At 42.3% G+C, this 20,743-nt stretch overlaps 1 protein-coding gene across 3 annotated transcripts in view; it reads left to right on the forward strand.

Moving 5' to 3' along the window:
* Positions 1 to 20,743, forward strand: part of RUNX2 (RUNX family transcription factor 2) — a 281,113-nt gene that overhangs the window by 158,512 nt on the left and 101,858 nt on the right. For all 3 annotated transcript variants that reach the window (XM_084624547.1, XM_084624548.1, XM_084624549.1), the window contains one exon: positions 1,466 to 1,627. In XM_084624547.1, coding sequence (XP_084480673.1) covers positions 1,466 to 1,627 — 162 coding nt within the window. The remainder of the gene's footprint in view (positions 1 to 1,465; positions 1,628 to 20,743) is intronic.

The raw sequence follows: 20,743 nt of genomic DNA on the forward strand, positions 1-20,743 counted from the left end.
ATTTAACAATCAAGTGTCCTTCAGATTTCTGAGGAGCATTTATGTTAACCATTTATATTATTCAACTCTAATATAAACGACAAACTGAAGGAAAATCCTTTTAAAATTAAATTAGAAGGGGCTTTTTTTTTGGTTGTATCTGTATAGTTATTTTGCTTCAAGGAAGTATCTGCTTTCCAGACATCTCTTCAAACAAATCATGTCTGAACAGAAAAAATAAACAAGAAATAGCTGACACTACAAGGTTTTGCCATGTGGAAGAGCAGAAAGAGGGTTTTGTTTTGTTTTTTTAAAGATGAATTTCCTGAAGAAAAAAAAATGAGGAGGGGTTTGCTTATGCCATTCAGATTTTGTGTTTCTGTCAACAAAGTGGAGCCTTGAGACACTGCTCAAATGTAGCAACTTCTTGAGGTAAACTGGGATTGATTTGCTACTTTGGAAATAGTAGAGAGAATATGGATGCGTTGCAGTAGGTATAAAGCAATCCAGAGGCATGCAGTTCTCTTGCGTACCACCTAGCTTTCTCAACAAACTCTCTTAGCTAGGAAATGCTGTTGGGTTTTCACCAATGTAAAAGAAAAAAATAAATGTTGATGAGTAATTCCTCCTGTCAGCAGTGAATCACCGGTTATTGACTAAAAGCAAAATTGTTTACAAAACCTAGTAGTAGGAAAATAGAACTGCCCACCCTCTTCTCTCACCCAATGCAGCCCACCAGAACTTTAGTGGAAAAGAAAATCTTCATGTCCTTGAATCATTCCCTCCAAGGCAAGCTGTAAAAATTAGAAAAGTCATAATTAACTTTCAGTGGTTACCCCCAAACCATTCAGTTTCAGATGATATTGATGGTGATTACAGGTAATCGGACTAGAATCCAAACGTGATTTTTTTTGGACAGATGCTAATAGGATTAATGACATTTTCCTTCTTGGATCACTTTCTCGGTGCTGAAAATGCTTCTGCTTAATGTTGAAAACTGGATAACAACTTGACAGATGTGGCCATCAACTTTTAGTTCTCCTTCCCTCCCAAAAAGCCAGTTTTAAGTTCAGCTGCAGCATTAAAAAAAGAAAAACAATCCCAAAACAAAAAACCACACACACTGAGGATGTTAACACAGCTCTGAGCTGCTAGTGGAATGCTTTATTAGGACTGGATTAGAGAGTATGGGAATTTATGGAACATTGACTACATCATTTTAAATTCTGCTTGCTACTGCTTTAGAAATTCAGAGGAAGTGCTTTGTTCTGCACTGAGCATTTCCCGCCATATTATTTTCCAAGGTGAAAAACTCAGAGCCAGGGAGAAGGGAAGGGTGCTGGGAATTCTTCTTTGTCAAGCATTCTCATTTTTCATGACATCCATGTGCTTAGATTCTATAATGCCACTTTCATTGATTAAGCTGCTGGTGTCCCTAAACCTTTTCATTTCTTTTTTAATTTTCTCTTTTTGTTTTGTTTTTTAGACCCCAGACAGGCACAATCATCCCCTCCATGGTCATATGACCAGTCTTACCCATCCTACTTGAGCCAGATGACTTCACCATCCATTCATTCCACAACTCCCCTGTCCTCTTCACGAGGCACAGGCCTTCCTGCCATCACCGATGTGCCCAGACGCCTCTCAGGTAAAGACCATGCTTCAGCTAAAATACTTATGCAGACAGGAACAGGAAAGGTTGAGGCTGCTTATGCAGAAGCTATCTGCCCTCAAATGCAGCTTAGCAGCAAAAGTGAAGATCTGTCTGTGGTACCAGAGTTTCTGAACTGTGAAGGGGTCAAAATTTCTTTCTTTTAAAGGTTTTGATTCAAAAATTAAAGTGCTGCCGTGCTATTCTGAGCATGTAGTTTGGAGTGACTGAAGGTCCATTTTAAGTCAGGTTATCTTTAACTGTCTGATTTCAACTACTGAATCACACTGTTTTCAACAGGGGGCCATTTATCTATCTGTTACGAAGCAACTATGATAATTTCTCCATATTTTTGATATTTTAATTTTTTTGACTTCTGTCTCCTAAATTAGATTTGACTTACTGTCAAGGGCCTCTGTTTATTTAATATTTAGTCCTAAGGCTCACTCTTGCTTATTTCAATTCAGTAGCTCAAGATAGCTAATTCCCTTATTTAATGTGTGATTAAGATCTCTATCAGAAACTGGTTGAGTCACTTTAGGGTACAGAGCAGTCCTGGGAAGACTGGACAAATTGTGCCTTGGAATGATGAAGGAGAGAGGAAATCTTCTTAGGCACACACACTATATAGCACTGACACTTATTATCAGACAAATACGCATACACCCATGTAGTTCAAGTGGTCACAAAGGTAAATTCAGCTGTGTAAAGTAAGCCGGTTGCCCCACTATAACATACAAAAACGGAACGGCAGGCCTTGTGTATTTTGTTAGTCTGGGGAGCCATAGGGGAAGGTGTCTTAGCTGGAGCATTAAAATTCTAAACAGACAGGTGTGGAAATATTGGTGAGGTATCTGCCAAAAGCATGTGTAATTTAAAGAAAACCTTTACAATTCATTAGTAAAGCATGAAGAATTGGTCTTATTCTATTTTTTCATGTTTGTAAGACACTGTTACAGTCTCAGATTCTAGCCCCATACACCTGTTTGACTTGCAGCCAGGTGAATTTCTTTCTGTCTTGTTTTCTCCCTTCTACAAAGCTCAGAGCACTGTAAACGTTACTCACTTCACTGAGCTGCATCATGGACAAACTGAATGTCAGCCAACAGGCATGTAGGATTTGATTAGTTTAAATTCCTTTATTTCTTTCATCTTGGAGGGAGAAAGCTTTGTTTCTCAAACAAATAGCAGCAAAGATCTCTCTGGCCTTAGTGCTCTCTGGGTTTTCAGAGAATGCAGCATTTCCATATGGGTCAACAGTTCTGGCAAAGCCCGACAGGCCCTTCTGGCCTTTCCTTGTGATGCTCATTTGGTTTAAAAACAAAATTAACTTTATTTTGAGGAAATGATGTGTTTGGCTTTAGATTGATTTCTCTTTCATTTGAGTCCCCTGATGGTCTGTACAGCCCTGTGTGGTCAAAGCAGTTATTTTTGCAATTTTGCCCCCAGCAATACCTGCAGGGAAAGGCCCAGACTGGGACTGCAGCATCTGTACAAGTTACTTGCCCTGAAGCCCTTCCTTGTTAGTGTGTATTCAAACGTGAGTGCCTAGCATGTGGGGCGCATGCATAATGGCTAAAAGACCTAACTATATACATCATAGGACCATATGCAGTACTTTTCTGTTTTATTCCACAACAAGCTATCCTCACTTCTCCTGTCCTTCACCTTCTGGTGAACAACCTATCTCTCGGTTTTTGTCTTTTCCAAGCATAGGAAGCTGGCTTTGTCACTTAGTTCTGAATCTACCAAAGAGGATTTTGATCTGTCACCAATATCTGAGACTGTCCGTAATACTGCGTGTTAACTCACTACCATTTAGAATGGCTGCCTGTGGCTTTCTTAGGCTGAGGACTAGAGCTGACTCTCAAACAGCAAGGAGACATATTGTAGCACAATTTGAAAACTCTGGAACCCTGCTTGCACGCCCCAACGCAGTGAATTCCACTGCATGGTGGCAAATGAGCGAGGGCTGGATCTGGCCCGTATTGTTTATAAAGTGTGGAGTGGAATGTTAAAGTGTGGTTTTGTGACTGCAAAAATTGCCACCTTCTTACCCAAGAGATGTGCTTTCCTTGGGTGTATTCCAGCTCCTATTTGCTGGCTTTTGGAAACAAAAGAAATTGTACTGTTTTTTACTCCTCTTAGCCCAGCAGAACCAACCCAGCTCTGGGAGGGGAGTTTGATTCTAGTCCTTGTCCCACATTTTCAACCCTATTGTTAACTAAGTCCCAACCTTGGGGCCTCAGTTACACTTGTCCAACCACACAGAAGGGTGAGATAAGAAAGGATAGTTTTGTGGATAGAGCACTGGACTGGGATTCAAGAGAACTGGTCTCAATTCCTGCCAAATTCCCTGTATTACCTTGGGCAGGTCAGTTAATCTATTCTGTACCTCATTTTGCCATCTGTAAAATGGGGCCAATGCGTCCCTATGAGATGAGGGTGTAAAATCACTAATGATTGCACTATGCTCAGATATAATGGTTTGCCCCTCAGCACAAATATAGATAGACAGAAACACTTATGCAACACCACTGAATGCAGTGGGGATGCACAGGTGTAACTGAGCGCAAAAACTGGACTGCACTTCATTATTGGTGAAGGGATATCAGAAGGAAAGAGCCTAGCGTGAGTCTGCCGGGCTGGCAGTTACAACAACCAATGTATCACTTGTAAACTGAGAAAACTGGATCCTCCTCCATTTGATCCATTTGTACAGAGCCATTTTTCAGAGTAGAACCAGGCTTTTTAGAAGAAAAATTACATTCCTGGGAGCACAAAAAAAGTCCAGGCACCCTCCTGCATGAGGGAGAAATTACTTTATTTAGAACCAAAGTATTACAAGGCCTTGAAGAGAAAAATAATTGTTTCTTAGTACAGTGGCAGAGAACTGATTATCACCTTTGCTAGAAATATACAAGAGCACTTTAATGAATGCCTATTGCTTATCAACAAATGGGAGGACAAATGATAATACTATGATTCAGGCCTCACATGCCACACCCACATTCCCATTGGCCACATTCACAGTTATGTCTCACATATATCAACGTTATATCACCCTAGTCCCTGCTGCCTGCCTACATGGCTTTGTTTAGACCGATATTCAAGCTTGGTGAGAAGGTGTTGGGTAGCACATGCCAGCTAACACATTTTAAGGGTATGTCTACACAACAGCTGGTGTAATTGGCAGCACAAGACAACATACATATGCTCACTCTGCTCGAGCTAATGCCTAAAAGTAGCAGTGTGGCCGCAGTGGTGCAGCTAGCGACTCAGGCTAACTGCCCAAGTACCATCCTGCAGATCACACAAGGACTTGCAGAATCAAGGCCTTCAACAATTGCAGACTTTGGCCAATAAATGTTAAAAGAGTAGTAACATTAATACACAAGAACTTAGTCATGAAACATTTACGGTACCTGACACAAAAGCAAGGAAATAAGACAGCCAACTAACAGTACAAACCACAGGCACACCCATCCGCCCCTTCACCCTGCCATTACCACAGTTACCATACCTCACAGATCATAAACTTAACTCTGTCTGTCAGGGGATGCTAGCCTTCCAGCACCCCTTTTTACCAAAGCATCCCCTACAACACACCAGACTACTGCTCAACCTTCCCTTCTTCACCACACTACCCCTCTTAGCATTGTGAACTGTAGCAGTTTGATGTGTGGCCTCAGTCTCCAGACCTAGAGAATGATGGGAGATGGCATCCATTTTGAATTTCTCTGAATGAGAAGATTTTATGCCTCACTCTCTGACAGATAAACTTTCATTTTTAAAAAAACAGTGGCAAAAAGACTCTTAAAAACCTATATATTTCTTTTTAAAACTACCCATTGTACAAAATCCACTCAAGATTCGCCTATCTGCCAATTTTTGGAAAGGTTCATACTGTTTCTCTTAAAAGACACCTGACAAAAAGTAGGGACAAATTTTAGCTAGAGCCCAATTTCACAGTCCTTATTAAAAATGTGTGAAAAGAAGTCAGACAAAAACTACTTAGAACGGGCATAAAAACCAACACTGAAATTTAGCATTGAAGGGTCACCTGCCTGTAAAGAAAAAAAATATGTATGCCTCATTTTAAACCCATTTCAGAACTTAGACCTTAGTTCCTGCTGTGCCACTGGGCAGTCTAGTTCCTCCACTAATGATAGTTACTTGCTAGCTGTGGTATGTCTTCCCAGATGACGCCAGCGCATTCAATCTCCTTGGTCACTGCCTTCTGCCAGTTCTTCCTTGACCACCTCACTTTCTTTTTCCTCCCTGCTCTGTGGCAGGACCCAGTGAACCGAGACCATCCCTGAAAGGGGTTTGTCTAACCTGTTATTAACAACCACCAGTGGCAGGGATTCCACAACCTACCTTGGAAGCTTATTCCACAGTTTAACTACCCATGTAGTTAGAAAGTTTTTTCTAATGTCTAACTTAAATCTTTCTTGCTGCAGATTAAGCCCATTGCTTCTTCTCCCACCTTCAGTGGACATAGAGAAAAAGTCATCACTACCCTCTTTATAGCAGCCCTTAACATATTTGAAGACTGTTATTAGTTCCCCCCTGGAGTCTTCTTTTCTCAAGATAGAGTTGCCCAGTTTTTTAGATATTTCCTCATAGGTCAGGTTTTCTAAACCGTTTGTCAGTTTTGTTGCTCTCTTCTGGACTCTCTCCAGTTTGTCAACATCTTTCCTAAAGTACGGTGCCCAGAACTGGACGCATTACTCCTGCTGAGGCCTCACCGGTGATGAGTAGAGAGGGACAGTTACCTCCCATGTCTTACATATGACACTCCTGTTAATACACCCCAGAAAGATAAGAGCCTTTTTTGCAGCTGCATCACATTGTTGATTCATATTCAGTTTGTGATCACTATAACGCTGAGAACGTTTTCAGCAGTACAACCACCTAGCCAGTTATTCCCCATTTTGTAGTTGTGCATTTGATTTTTCCTTCCTAAGTGAAGTATTTGCATTTGTCTTTATTGAATTTCATCTTATTGAATTCAAACTAATTCTCCAATTTGTCAGTCATTTTGAATTCTAATCCTATCCTTCAAAGAGCTTTCAAGACCTCCCAGCTTGGTGTCATCTGCAAATTTTATAAGCATATGCTCCACTCCATTATATAAGACATACATGAAAATATTGACTAGTACGAGACTCAGGACTAACCCCTGCAGGATCCCACTCAATATGCCTCCCAGTTTGAAAGCAAACCATTGAAAGATCTTACTCAAAGAGTAATTATCAACCAGTTGTGCACCCACCTTATAGTCATTTTTTCTAGACCACATTTCCTAGTTTGCTTATGAGACTGTCATGTGGGACTCAAAAGCTTTACTAAAAATGAAGATAAATTTGTGCTGTTCAGAAGCAACTCTGTCATTTGCATTTTGTACCTAAACCTGTGACTCATCGTATTTTTTTAAAAAATGGGACTATTTATTTTGCAAACCACAGTTTGTCCATTTTAGCTTCCTGCCCATTTAATCCTACCTAGGCATTATTGCCCCTTGGCACTCACATGTAGAACATCAATAGGAGCTTCTCTCTACCGTGGAATCTCTCATTGGAGCTATTGTCCAGAAGCTGTGTTGCATGATCCCTGCCTTTAGGATATAGGCCAATTTTTTCAAATGTGGGTGACCTAAAATTTGGCAACTACATCCATATTTAGACATTGAAATAAATGGCCTGATTTTCAGAACCCAATTGAATTGAAGGACCCAATCCTGGTCCTTACTAGAGCCCCATTTAATTTATTTAAAATTACTGTTGAGAAAGGAAACAAACAGGAGAAATTGGGGCAGAGGGAAAGAGTTTTTATTTCAGAAGTATGAGATTTGTAAACAATAGAAAAGAAAGAAACAGGTGGAACTTGAAGTGGAATGAATTTGTGGCTGATACAGACAGGAAATAGCACACTCAAATATATAGGTATGTAGAGATATATTTTTATCTGAGTTTTCTTTGCAATGTGTTTTCTATTTATGAAGTGTATCTAGAGTTGCATCTGTTTCCAGAACTTGCTGCTAACAGTTAATAATGATGCCAAAACATACTTTAGTTCCAGCTTGAGACCAAATGATATTCATTTTTGATTACTAATTTAGCATCTGATGTGAATTAAGGATATTTTCCGTAAGTGCCAGGCCTTTTCTGAAGAGCTAATTAAAATGATATGAACTTAAACCGGAATAAGGTCTCATAGTCTGAACATTTCTGTAATGATTATTCTTACCAGCCTCTACTGGCTTTTGGAAATAGAATGGTAACTACTTGTAGGGACAATAGAGCAGCCAGTCCAGAAATTTAAATGGCCTCATCCTGCAACCCTTAGTTATGAGAATAGTATTAGTCAAGTCAATGAACTACTCATGCGATGGCTCTAGGATTGGGCCCTCTTATCTTTTGAATATAGGCACATGTCCATTTCTGTGTCCTCCTAGTGACTGACACACAGTAGGCCTGATCCTGTGCAGAACTGAGCTACACTAAGCGACACTTCCTTCCATTAAAATCAGCGGAACAAGGAGGATGCTCAGCACCACAGGAGGGGCAGACAACACTTTGTAAGATGGGAGCTGTTATTATTTGTACATCCATAGTTACTGGGCTTGAGGGCACTCACATATGTGATAAGGAAGAGTAATTCCCTCCAGTGCAGGAATCACAAGATGAAATCCTCTGGCCTGCGTTACACAGAAGGTCAGACTAGATAATCATCATAGTCTCTTCTTGGCCTTAGAATCTATGGGCCCTGCATCTTGTTTAATCATTTACATCAGCTTGCACTGGTAGAAATGATTCCACAAGGTGCAAGGCAGTGGAGAGTCAGTCCTCTGAATGTATGAGTATGCTTGATGCTGTGCAGAATATGCTGAAAACAACGCTCTTGTCTCCAAAAGCTTTACACTCTAAAGGGCAGAACTCTGCAACCCTGGCTCACATGCAGTAATGCCAACTCAATAGACCAAATCCTCTCTTGGTGTAAACAGGTGCAACTCCATTGACTTTCAGTGCTATTTTACCCATTGATACCAGTGCAAAATTTGGCCTATTATGAAAGTTGCAGAGCTGGAGCCTAACAAACCATCCCAACACCCTTCGGAGGTGGGAGGGCTAGTATTTTTTATCCCCATTTCACAGATGGGGCAAGTGAAGAACCATAGAGCCTAGACACTCTTCCACCCCCTGATTCAGAGTAGAACTTTTCAGCTGAAAAGCAAAACTGGAAAGGTGTTGGCTGTTCACTGAGAGATTAAAAAGAATGATGATATTTGTGATAGAAATGGAAGATAAGGGCTGAGACAATGATTCACACATCCTCTGGCAGTAAAAAAAAAGTACAGATGGAGGAGAATACCCAAAACTGCATTTTAAAAAGCAAGAGTAATAGGAGAGACACGTTTTACACAGAGAAAGGGAGACTCTACGTGCCTAATATAGGTTTTAGGGCTGACACAAAAGGAAGAGCCAGGAGGAAGATAAAAGCAGGTGATGGCCTTTTGTTGGTCACTTGTGACTAGATCCACTCTACAGTGGGTGCAGAGTTTTTAAATTCTGCAGACATTCTGGTAAGTACTAAATGCAAAATTATTAGCATATTTGAAAAGTGAGGGGTTTTGGTGGCAATGGATTCTAGGGAGCAAATTGCAATTGAGACCAGGTTAATATTTGGAGCCTTTACGTTTATTACTGCAGAGACTGAGGCACAGGAGAGAGGTTTGTGAAAGAACCAGTTTCTGTAGTAGGTCTTAGGGATAGAACAGAAACTATAGAGAAAATTAAGATTAGGGTTAAAATCAGATTAGAGAGCTGAATTCAACAATTTAATTTGCCAAAAGGCCAGAGCAGTGCTGTGCAAAACCATTCTACTCAGACCTCAGTACCTGGATTCAGCCCCGCTTCATCTCACACCCTCCCAGTGTTTCATCAGAACTGGTTTGGGGGTGTATGCAAACTGTCCACTGAAGCTTTGGGGGAAATTATTTTTCTCTACTTGGCTGCTTGCAGATTTTTTTCAAGCTGCTGTTCAAAGTGTAATTAAAGTTTGAGCTGTATTCCATTGGATGCATCACATGGTGGGAGTCACATGCCATTTCTCTGTCCCTAATTGTCTACGCCTATCTGATGAGATCAGGAAGGTCAGCTGAACAGGAATTATTTTCATCTGATTTATCAGTAAGAGGCTATATTTCTTGTCCCTCTGAAAACCTCCACTGAGAAAACATTTTCAACCAATCCTAGCCCTATGTCCTACAGGTGGTAGGCTAATACAGTAATTACCTTCTGAAATTCCTATGGGAATGGTTCTGTTTTTATACTTCTCCTGACCTAAGTATCACTCACTTTTACAAAGGGAAACTTATTTGTTTCACTGATATTAGACTTGTCTTGTTACATGAGGTAGAGGAATATTATTCCTGGACAGAGGCACATTCTCCTGCACCTTTTGCACTATGTTTGGCCATTCCCTTTGAAAAACAGTCACAGTCAGCAAGACCTTCAAAATTCAGGGTAAGGGGACATCACAAGAAAGCAAAAAGAAAAGAATTCTCTAGCTTAGGACTGCTTGGGCAAAAACAAAAATTCACAGTGTCAGCACAAAAGTTGTGATACAAGACATCTACGCTGCCAGACAAACTGTGGAAATAGAGGATGATTTCATCTATTGAGACGGTAAATTGTCATCAGATGGGTGCAGCCAACCAGGCATCTGAAGAGTCGATTTAGTGGCCTCAGCCATGAAGGACCTGCTTAGGGTCTGGAGCAAAAAGAAGGTGAAATTATATACAAAAGTACAGATTTATCAAACACTCTTATACGGCTCTGAAACATGGACTTGCTTAAACAAGACATAAAGAGGCTGGAGGCATTTCGTATGCATTGCCAGTGGTGACTACTGGGCATAAAGTGGTTTGATTTTATCAGTATTAGGGATGTATTGTTGAGAATTGGCCTTGAGAGGACTGAAGTCATCATTGGTCACTACTGGTTGGCCCTTTTTGGTCATATAACCCACCTCGGAGATGAAGTCCCTGCACATCAAGCCCTGAAGATTGGATGTGATCATACATGATTAACTTGGGTGCATCAGGTCAGTAACAATCCCGCGGAGCTTTTAAACACCTGGCATAAAGCCAGACAACATGACCATGGACATTCAGCACTATGGACCCTCGCTATCTAAGCATACTGTTGTTGGGGACCAACCCACTCCTACAGCTTTTGAGTATAGAGCCCAGCCTCTCCAAAGCATCCTCCCTCAATCTCTCAAACACCACACATATAGCCATTGGTGCCAGGAAGAGAGGTAGCAGAGCTAAAGTTAATCCCTTGCTCACTGGGGAGTAGGTAATGCCCCTGCTACACAAAGAAGTTCCCCTTCAGAAGCAGAGACGTCATTTGCACCAAACCATTGCTGCAGTGTTTTCAAGGGGCTGTAGCTGCACACAGAGGCGGCAGCTGTAGGGTGTGCTTTACTTCATCAACTTTGTCCACCTTCTAGGCAGGCACTTCCACCTGCAAGCCTCATGGTATGTTTGCTCAAAACTTTCTTTAATTGATCAAGCTCAACTGGGACCAAGCAGAAATCAGGGAGCCCCATGTCAGGGCTGAAGGCTGGAGTCCACATCCCTGCAGGAAAAGCAGACACTGTTGCCAATTGCAGAGCGTAAGATGCTTTGTCAGGTACTGAGACTGACGATGCTGAAATGGCAGCCATTACTGAGGATGATGGGGAGGGGGAATGCCATGCTAAGATATCCCAGTGATGAGATGGGTGGGTGAGGGGGATGACCTGGGGGATAACCAAACTGCTGCAAAGAGTCTACGACATCTTTGAGACTAGGAAGAGGAAGCACAATCTGATCCTTCGCACTGTGGTGGCTATAGATGTGGAGCTCCCACCTTAATATCCTAATTGGCCTGTGGCATACGTGAAATACTGCTGCTTTCTGTACAGCGTATTGGCACTGGCAGTAGAGGGGCCACCAGAAGCTGAGTCTCCTCTCAGGAGTACTTAGTTGAAGTCAGTGGACTAACACCTGTGTTTAAACAGGGCACAGTACTTAAGAGGCAGTTATGTGGAAGGCCCCTCTCTTGCTTGTCTTTGCCAATTGGCATCACATGCTTGTTACTGGAGGAGGTACAACATGGAATGTCAATATCGGCATCTGCACCAACAGTGTCTCTCTCAATTGGCAAGGGACTAAAGAAAGGGGTCACAGTCTGGGAAGTTGTTAATGATGCCACATGAACAATTTGCACTGTATGTCATTGATGGGTTAGCTGGAATATCACTCTCCAACACCTGGGCACCTCTGCTTTATGGTATCACCTTCCAAACAAGCATCATGTTTAATACAAAAAACACCTCTTAACATCTGGACCTGGGGTGGCAGAACGTTGTGAAGGGTGTGGGTGTACAGAAACCACCTCGTGTGAATTCATGTTGTGAAGCCAAGTGCCTGTGTTGTTCTGAAAACAGAGCAACATCAGCCCCAGCAATGTCCCCAGGAAAAAATAGCGTATGGGACCTACGAGGCTCTTGGGAGATGATAGTATGATGCACTGAGAAACACATGGCCCAGCCCAGGGCTCTTTTAATTCCATGCCTGATGAAATTCTGGCACATGCTGCCCTGTTCAGTTGTGGAAGCAGAGGGCTTCCAAGAGCTGACGTTGGTTACAGCTTTGCATTTGCAAGTTCCAAGTTGCATTTTCTTTTTCTTGAAAAAGGCTTTCCCAGAGCATTGCACTCTGCCTGGACCAGCTGTGGAGGTACACACACTGGTTTGCCTTACTAGAGACATGGGGCTTAACGATCAAAGCAATGATTATGTTTGAGAGTGGCTGCTAAGCCACCTTTGGAATTGTCATCCAGCCACTTACCATTGCCATATTGTGGCCACTTCTTATTTGTATTGTGGTAGCACTTAGGAGCCACATCATAGACCAGGACCCATTGTGCTTGGTGCTGTACAAACATGAGTGGGGTGGGGGTAGGGGTCACAGGCGAAGGCTCTGCCCCAGAGAGCTTACAATCTAAATGCAAGACAAGATGGATACACGGTGGGTGAGGTAATATCTTTTGTTGGACCAATTTCTGTTTGTGTGAGAGACAAGCTTTTGAGCTTACACAGAGCTCATCTTCAGTTTTGGGAAATTTAAAGTGTCCCAGCTCAGTACAAGGTGGAATAGATTGTTTAGTTAGGATGCTCTGAGTAAGTTTCCCAGAGCTGAAGAAGAGCTCTGTGTAACTTCGAAAGCTGGTCTCTCTCACCAACCAAAGTTGGTCTAATAAAAGCTATTGCCTCACCCACCTTTTCTCTCTAATGTTCTGGGACCAACAGTGGCTACAACAACACTGCATACAAAGATGGATACAAACAGACTGATAGGGGAACGCAAGGAGACTATGAGGCAGTATCAGTCAGCATGATAAGCAGCACGCCAGCAGCCTCACCATTGTCAAGTTTTTGCAGGTGTCACGACAAAGGAGAGTTTGAAGGAGGACAGTGACAGAGCTCTGTGGATGTTTACATCGTCCCAAGAGTGAGGGGAAGCACAGGAGACAGCACAGAGTGCTTGTTTGAAAAATGTAACAAGTAGACAATGGAAGCTGGTGACATAGGTCGATTGTAGGTGGGAGTCAACATTTCAGCAGTGAAAAAGAGACAATAAGGAGGGGGAGGGGGAGGGGGAGGGTGGGCCATGAAGGGCCTGGAAAGAAGACAAGTAGCTTATGTTTGAGGCAATGGAGAAAGGGGCCACTCAGTGCTGGTAGTCTTCTGAGCAAAATTCAGGGGGGCAGCAGCCTAGCGGGCTGATTGACCAACACTTCTCTTTCCTCTTGATTCATGATGTTATATGGCGTGGTTCAGCTGCACAATGGCAGCTTTCTCCATGTATCCTGCTTCATTATTGTTAAAATATATCCGTATTACAGAAGCACCTAGAGATTTCGACTGAGATCAGGCCGCATTTTGCTAGGCTTTTCACAAACATCTAATAAAAGCCCTGACGAGCTTACAATCTAACTAAACCCAGAAAGTAGCAGAATTATCAGCCTCCCAGTTCTGCAGATGGGACACTGAAGTGCCAAGAGACCAAATGGCTAGCCCAAAGTCACACAAGGAGTCTGTGACAGAACAAGATATTGAATCCATACCTTCTGAATCAAGGGCCGGAGCCTTTACTCCCAGAACATCCTTTCTCTCATACTTCAGATGCGATATCTCCCTGTGCACTGCTACCCTCAGCTGTTTTTATGCAGCAGAACAGCTGGTGTATTCAGATGTTGCTTTGTGCACAAAGATCATTTTCACCTGGGCAAAGGGGAGTGGCCCCCATGACTCCCATAGTACACATGTTCCTACATAAAAAAATCACTTTATTCTCTGAAACATCTGTGGTATCCTGCTGTGGAAAAGGCCATCTTTTGCAGCTCAAGTGTGAGTTTCTTAACATGGCGAGACCTTAGTGTTTCCAGAACAGAGGCCAAGTCACTGCCCATGATGAGGTTGGGGAACCCCACCGGAACTGCCGCATCTGCTAGAGCTTACAGGGTGATAACAGCACAGTCTAGTGCAGTGAGCAGAGGACTGGGAGCCAGGATCTCCAGATCCACTGCCACAATGCATGTGCTTAATGATAGTTTTTATACGTAGGTGGTAACTTTCAGCTGAGTACTGTACAAACATTAATTCTGCCTCAAACCCTCTCTCCTTCCTGTCAGGTAGGTTTATCTCATCTGCCATTGGCAGCACTTCGGCTTGGAGAGATTAAGGCCAAAATTTTCAAGTGTCAGTGCTTACAGTCAAGTATGTATAATCCACGTATAGGCACCTAAACTGCTGGTCTGATTTTCAGAGGTTCTGACTCCCATTCATGGCACCCAGGTTTGAAAACAGTGACCCAAGTGATTTGCCTAAGGCCACCCAGTGAGTCAGTGGCAAGAGCTAGTATCAGAACCCAGGCTTCTGGCTCCCAGCTATAGACTGTACTTAGCCCACTAACATTAAACCATTTTGCCTTCCACCCAACTCACCTTCTTGGGGCCGCTTTCCTGCTTTCTTGATGTGTGAAATTGGAATAACGACCCTCGCCTATGTCACAAGGAGGCTCCGTGGATTAATTTGTTTATATCTGTACATCTCTTTGAAAATGTAAAGAACTATGGGCTAGTTTAATGAAGCTGTGTATCTGAAGTCCTTCGTCAGCTTTGAAAATCTCCACCTAGCGCAGTAGCATTAATATTTGGTGCAGCTTGACGGAGCAGAAAGTAGCACTGCACTAAGACAGCGAACATCCTGCCCTGTATTATAGCTCTGCTGCCTTTGGTGCATCTAGGAGGACCCTCAACCCAACAGGCAAAACCCAGACAGAGTGAAAGATGCTTAGGTGGAAGGGTTGAGTAGTTCTAGTGATAGAGTTCCCTTTGGCTTTTGTCTAGCTGAAAGGGGGCAACTCTGGCCAGCCATCACAGAGCTGCCAAGACAATAGGTACATACACTAGATCAAGAAGCCAACGAAGTATACTTATTTAAAACAAAACCTTGCCTCAAAAGAAAGACAATTTCCAGACATAAGCTTTGTTAAAATGGAGGTCAAGTTTAAATGTATCAGTAATGTATGTAGGGTTAGGAGGAGGAAACCATTCTGGAATGGTGTAGTTTAAAAAAAAAAATCGGGAAACCATGAATGCCAAAGCTAAGATTCAGGCTTTTTTTTACTGCCAGAGGATGCAGTAAAAAAAGGAGAATGCACTAAAAGTGCTTGAGAAACAACGAGTGTTTTAGGAATACAGCTGAACGATAGGAACTGGAGCTGCTGACCATGAATTGGGAGCCGAAACAATTTTCACAGTGTACAAGGGTTTCAGAATGCTGAATAGCCCCACAATAGCCATAAGAGGCAGGCGAGGGGTTGTGGACATTTGACAGAGGTGAAATATAGAGTAGAGGACTAAAATCTCCATGAGAAGGAACATAGAAGATTAAACAGCCTCCAGGACACATCTTACACAAAATGACAAACAGACCATGAGCTAGGACTCAGAATCTAGAACTGGTGGTTAGGGGAATAGTCTGTTGGCTAGGATAAGGTGTCAGAGGCCCAAGGAGCACAAGGAGATCTGCTGACATAAAATCTGCAGTGAGATGATTGAAGACAATGAGATTTAGAGGCAGCAGAAACATGAGATAGGAATTGTTGAAACACTCATCGAGAGCACTAGAGACCTGTGATGTGGATCCTGGCCGGTCGGGAGGACCCACAGAGGAATCCCGGGGAAGCAGGAGAAGGCAACTCTTCCCCCCCTCCTTTTAAACATATCTTTTAAAAGGGGTTTTTGTCTTCATTTTGATTCATGCTAAAAGGCAACCTGCAATTTTTATGGGTGAAAAGGAGGACAGAGAAAACTCTAGGTACCACTAAATTCTGTGAGTCAGCTGTGTGCCCTTGTTGCCAAGAAGGCTAATGGCATATTGGGCTGCATTAGTAGGAGCATTGCCAGCAGATCAAGAAAAGTGATTATTCCCCTCTATTTGGCACTGGTGAGGCCACATCTGGAATATTACATCCAGTTCTGGACCCCCCATTACAGAAAGGATGTGGACAAATTGGAGAGAGTCCAGCTGAGGGCAATGAAAATGATTAGGGGTCTAGAGCACATGACTTATGAGGAGAGGCTGAGGGAACTGGCCTTATTTAGTCTGCAGAAGAGAAGAGTGAGGGGGGATTTGATAGCAGCCTTCAACTACCTGAAGGGGAGTTCCAAAGAGGATGGAGCTAGGCTGTTCTCAGTGGTAGCAGATGACAAAACAAGGAGCAATGGTCTCAAGTTGCAGCGCGGGAGGTCTAGGTTGGATATTAGGAAAAATTATTTCACTAGGAAGATGGTGAAGCACTGGAATGGGTTAGGGAGGTGGTGGAATCTCCATCCTTAGAGGTTTTTAAGGCCTGGCTTGACAAGCCCTGGCTGGGATGATTTAATTGGGGTGGTCCTGCTTTGAGCAGGGGGTTGGATTAGATGACCTCCTGAGGTCTCTTCCAACCCAATGATTCTATGATTCTAATTAGGATCCATCTGTACTGGGCTCCAAAATGAGCTAAGAAACTGGGTTTAAATATGATCCCAGGCCAACTTGTTCCTAGTTTGGCCCAGCCAGTGTAGATGTGCCAAACTGGGTTGGAACAGTGTTTAATAAAAGGCCTCTGGCCACAGTCCCACATTAGGCCATGACTACTTGGTGAGATACTACACGGCAAGCTAGGGTGAATGTACAGCACACCAGCTCATCGCACAGTAACATCCCATGTGCTACAGTACATTGAAAGTCCCAGAGTGTAGCTTAGCCTACGACTTCTTGAAGGCACAGTAGGCTAAGCTGCACTCTGGGACGTTCTGTGTGCTCGAAGCAGCATCCAGCCCGGACATTGCTGCACAGCAAGCTGGTGCACTGTAGATTCACACCATATCTTCCTGCATAGTAACTCACTGTGTAGATGAGCTTTTAGAAATCGAGTTTAAACTCAGTGTTTTAGGTCTGCTCCTGACCACGTTCTGAATTTCGTAGCCCCTTTCTGTTTTGCATATGAACTGGAGAAGTTTGGTTTAAGACCACTTTAGCTCTATCTCTGAGAGCAGTTGAAGGCAACAGAAGATCATATGGATTGATCACTCTTACCTTTCACATCTAAAATGTACTTTATATATTGTGACTGAACGTGAAAGTTTATCTTAAGCAGAGTTCTCCCCATGCTCTCTGTTTCCCACACTTTGTTCAACTTAATCTGCTGAAGAGTTTTTCTAAGATACTGGCTTGGTTTTGCCTCTAGCATTTCTACCTCTAGCATGTTCCATGAGAGGATCTCAAAGCATTTCACAAACATTAATTAATTAAACCTTGTCAGGCAGGTAACATACTAGAATGCCATGTGACAGGTGGCAAAACGTAGGCAGAGAAATTAAGTGATTTGCTGAATGTCACACATCAGGTCAGTGCCAGAGTCAGAAAATAACTCTGCTGTAAGGACTGTGTTGCATTCCCTCTCTGTAAGCAGCTGCAGCGATTGGATGAGAAGTGGATGCTCTCAAAACCTCCCTCTCTCCTCACTTGCAGTCATCCTGAACAATATTTCCATGCTACGCCCATCTCCAACTGGTCTGGGAAGGAGACATTCCAAGGCCTCTTGATATCTGGCCAATTCAGCTAATGTTTTCTTAGAGAATAAGGTTTCAGCCCAGTAATGGTGTAGTAACTAAGGATATGCAGGCTAAAAACCCAGTCCCCTTCTTCCTCATCACTGACCCCTGGGAGGATAAAAGTCAAATGCAAAGGCTCCCCTGAGGAGCAGGAAAAACTATTTTGAGGCTCTCTCTATATTCAGAGTTGAAACAGGTTAAAACTTTAAATCAGTTTAAAAACTGATCTCATTAAACTGGTGCAAAACCATGCATGGACGCTTTTCATCCAATTTAAATTTGGCTTATAGTGGTTTAGCTGAATTCAGCAACGAATAGAGTTCAGGTTTGTATCAAACGAAGAATATCCGTTCCTGGATTTGCATCAGTTTAACTAAATTGGTTGAACAATCACACCTTTCATTGCACCGGGGCAGCTTTGAATACAGACACAGCGTAACATTTTCAAAAGTGACTTAGGCACTTTGGAGCCTACACACACTTCGGTTTGTTGGTTGGGGTGTGACTTTTTACTAATACAGTTATAAGGGTACAATCCCTAGTATAGACATGCTTATACCGACATAAAGGTGCTTTATACTGCTAGAGGTTCTTTCCCTTCCCATACTGGAATATTCTATATCATAATAAACCCATTTATACTGCTATAACTGCATCCACACATGGGGAAGTTGTATTGCTTTAATTATATTGATATAGATAAAATTTACCGTACTGATATAGTTAAAGTGGTGCAACTTTTGTGTGTAGACAAGACATAAGTCTCATTGAATGACAGTGGGACGTAGTCTCCTAAGGCCCAGATTCTCAAAGATAATTTAAGCTCCCATTAGGAGTTAGTTGCCTAACTACCTTTGAGGATCTGGGCCTACGTGTCTAAGACCATTTTGAAAATCGAGGTTTGTCACTTTGGCACTTTTGGGTAAAATTTTACCCAAAGACTGCTGCCAATAACAAGATGGTTTGGGCATCACTTAGGAATATCACTGTATGTTCACCATCATCAAGGTAAGGGGGAAAAATTCACTTGGCTCCCTCTGCTTTGCCAGGAGTGTTTTCTTTCCATTGTTTGAGCTACAGCAGTGTATTTTGCCCTGCATGAGATGGCCTGACCTAAGATAGTTATATCATTTTCCATGACAGGTAGCTCACGAAAGCTCATGCTCAAATAAATTGGTTGGTCTCTAAGGTGCCACAAGTACTCCTTATAATTTTCCATGAAATTCAAAAGCAATCCACATGTTAAACTCTCCACTCAGCACAGGAGCTGCAACTCCTGCTTCTACAGCTTCAGTCTTCTTGTCTTCCGCATAGTTTGGTCTCTGAAAACAAGGAGTTGCTTTCAGACACCTTAGTACAGAATTAGGTGTGTCTGTTTACATTCAGGAGACAGAGAACTTCATACCAGGGGAAAAGAAAAAAAAAATAAGGGCATTGGAAATGAAAAGAGATGGAGGTTAAAAATGTACGTTTAAGAGACAAAGATTATTTCAGGACTAGAACAGTATGTTTTTGTTTGTTTACATTAGACATGAAGTCCTTTTATATATGTGTGGAACAAGAAGGTACCTTTTCTACCCTTTTGTACTATGTTGTTTAGCTGGAATAAGAAGGAGAAACTTGTACTGAGTTGGGAGTTTAAGTTTTTGCCAAAAGCTTAATTTGTAGGGTTTGATTTTTTCCTGAAAAAAAACCCAAAACGCTTTAAGAACAAGGCCCTCAGTAACCAAAATCTGTTTGTTTTTGTTTAAATCACTTAGCAGAGAAATCATCTCTTGTCCATTGTTAAAAAGGGAGGTTTAAATCAAAGGAAAATTCTACATATTCTAAAATATACAGACAGCTCTTTGAAAGCAAAGCCAAACAAAACTTTAAGAGAGACCTTTTCCTTGATGCAGAAGTTTTGAGTTAGTTTACTGTGCCGAACTCTGGTGGAAAGAACAGTCTGAAAAACAAATCTCAGATCTAGTTTTGGAGGCGGAAGTTGAGAAGAGCATTGTATTAATGGAGTATGAGACTCTTTCAGAGTTTCCAAGCTAAGTCTTAGCAGCACCAGCAGTAGAAACAAGCTTTAAAATTCATTGGGATTTTATTTTCCAATTTCACTTTTGGAGATCTAAGCAAGCTCCAACCTGGCTACCTGAGATCTTGAGTCTCTCATTCTTACCTTGGGAGATCCTTTGTTTCACAAGTAGTCTTACTGAAAACACGGGGACTGTCTGTGGAATAAGTTACTACTCAGGGAGCGTACATAAGAACGTAAGAATGGCCATACGGGTCAGACCAAAGGTCCATCCAGCCCAGTATCCTGTCTGCTGACAGTGGCCACTGCCAGGTGCCCCAGAGGGAGTGAACTTAACAAGTAATGATCAAGTGATCTCTCTCCTGCCATCCATCTCCACCCTCTGACAAGCAAAGGCTAGGGCCACCATTCCTTACCCATCATGGCTAATAGCCATTAATGGACTTGGCCTCCATGAATTTATCCAGTTCTCTTTTAAACCCTGTTATAGTCCTAGCCTTCACAACCTCCTCAGGCAAGGAGTTCCACAGATTGACTGTGCGCTGTGTGAAGAAGAACTTCCTTTTATTTGTTTTAAACCTGCTGCCCATTAATTTCATTTGGTGGCCTCTAGTTCTTATATTATGGGAACAAGTAAATAACTTTTCCTTATTCACGTTCTCCACACCACTCCTGATTTTATAGACCTCTATCATATCCCCCCTTAGTCTCCCCTTTTCCAAGCTGAAAAGTTCTAGCCTCTAATCTCTCCTCATATGGAACCCGTTCCAAACCCCTAATAATTTTAGTTGCCCCTTTCTGAACCTTTTCTAATGCCAGTATATCTTTTTTGAGATGAGGGGACCACATCTGTATGCAGTATTCAAT

The sequence above is a fragment of the Lepidochelys olivacea genome (genome assembly GCF_965140295.1).
Source record: "Lepidochelys olivacea isolate rLepOli2 genome assembly, chromosome: 3".
Taxonomy (NCBI): Eukaryota; Metazoa; Chordata; order Testudines; family Cheloniidae; genus Lepidochelys; species Lepidochelys olivacea.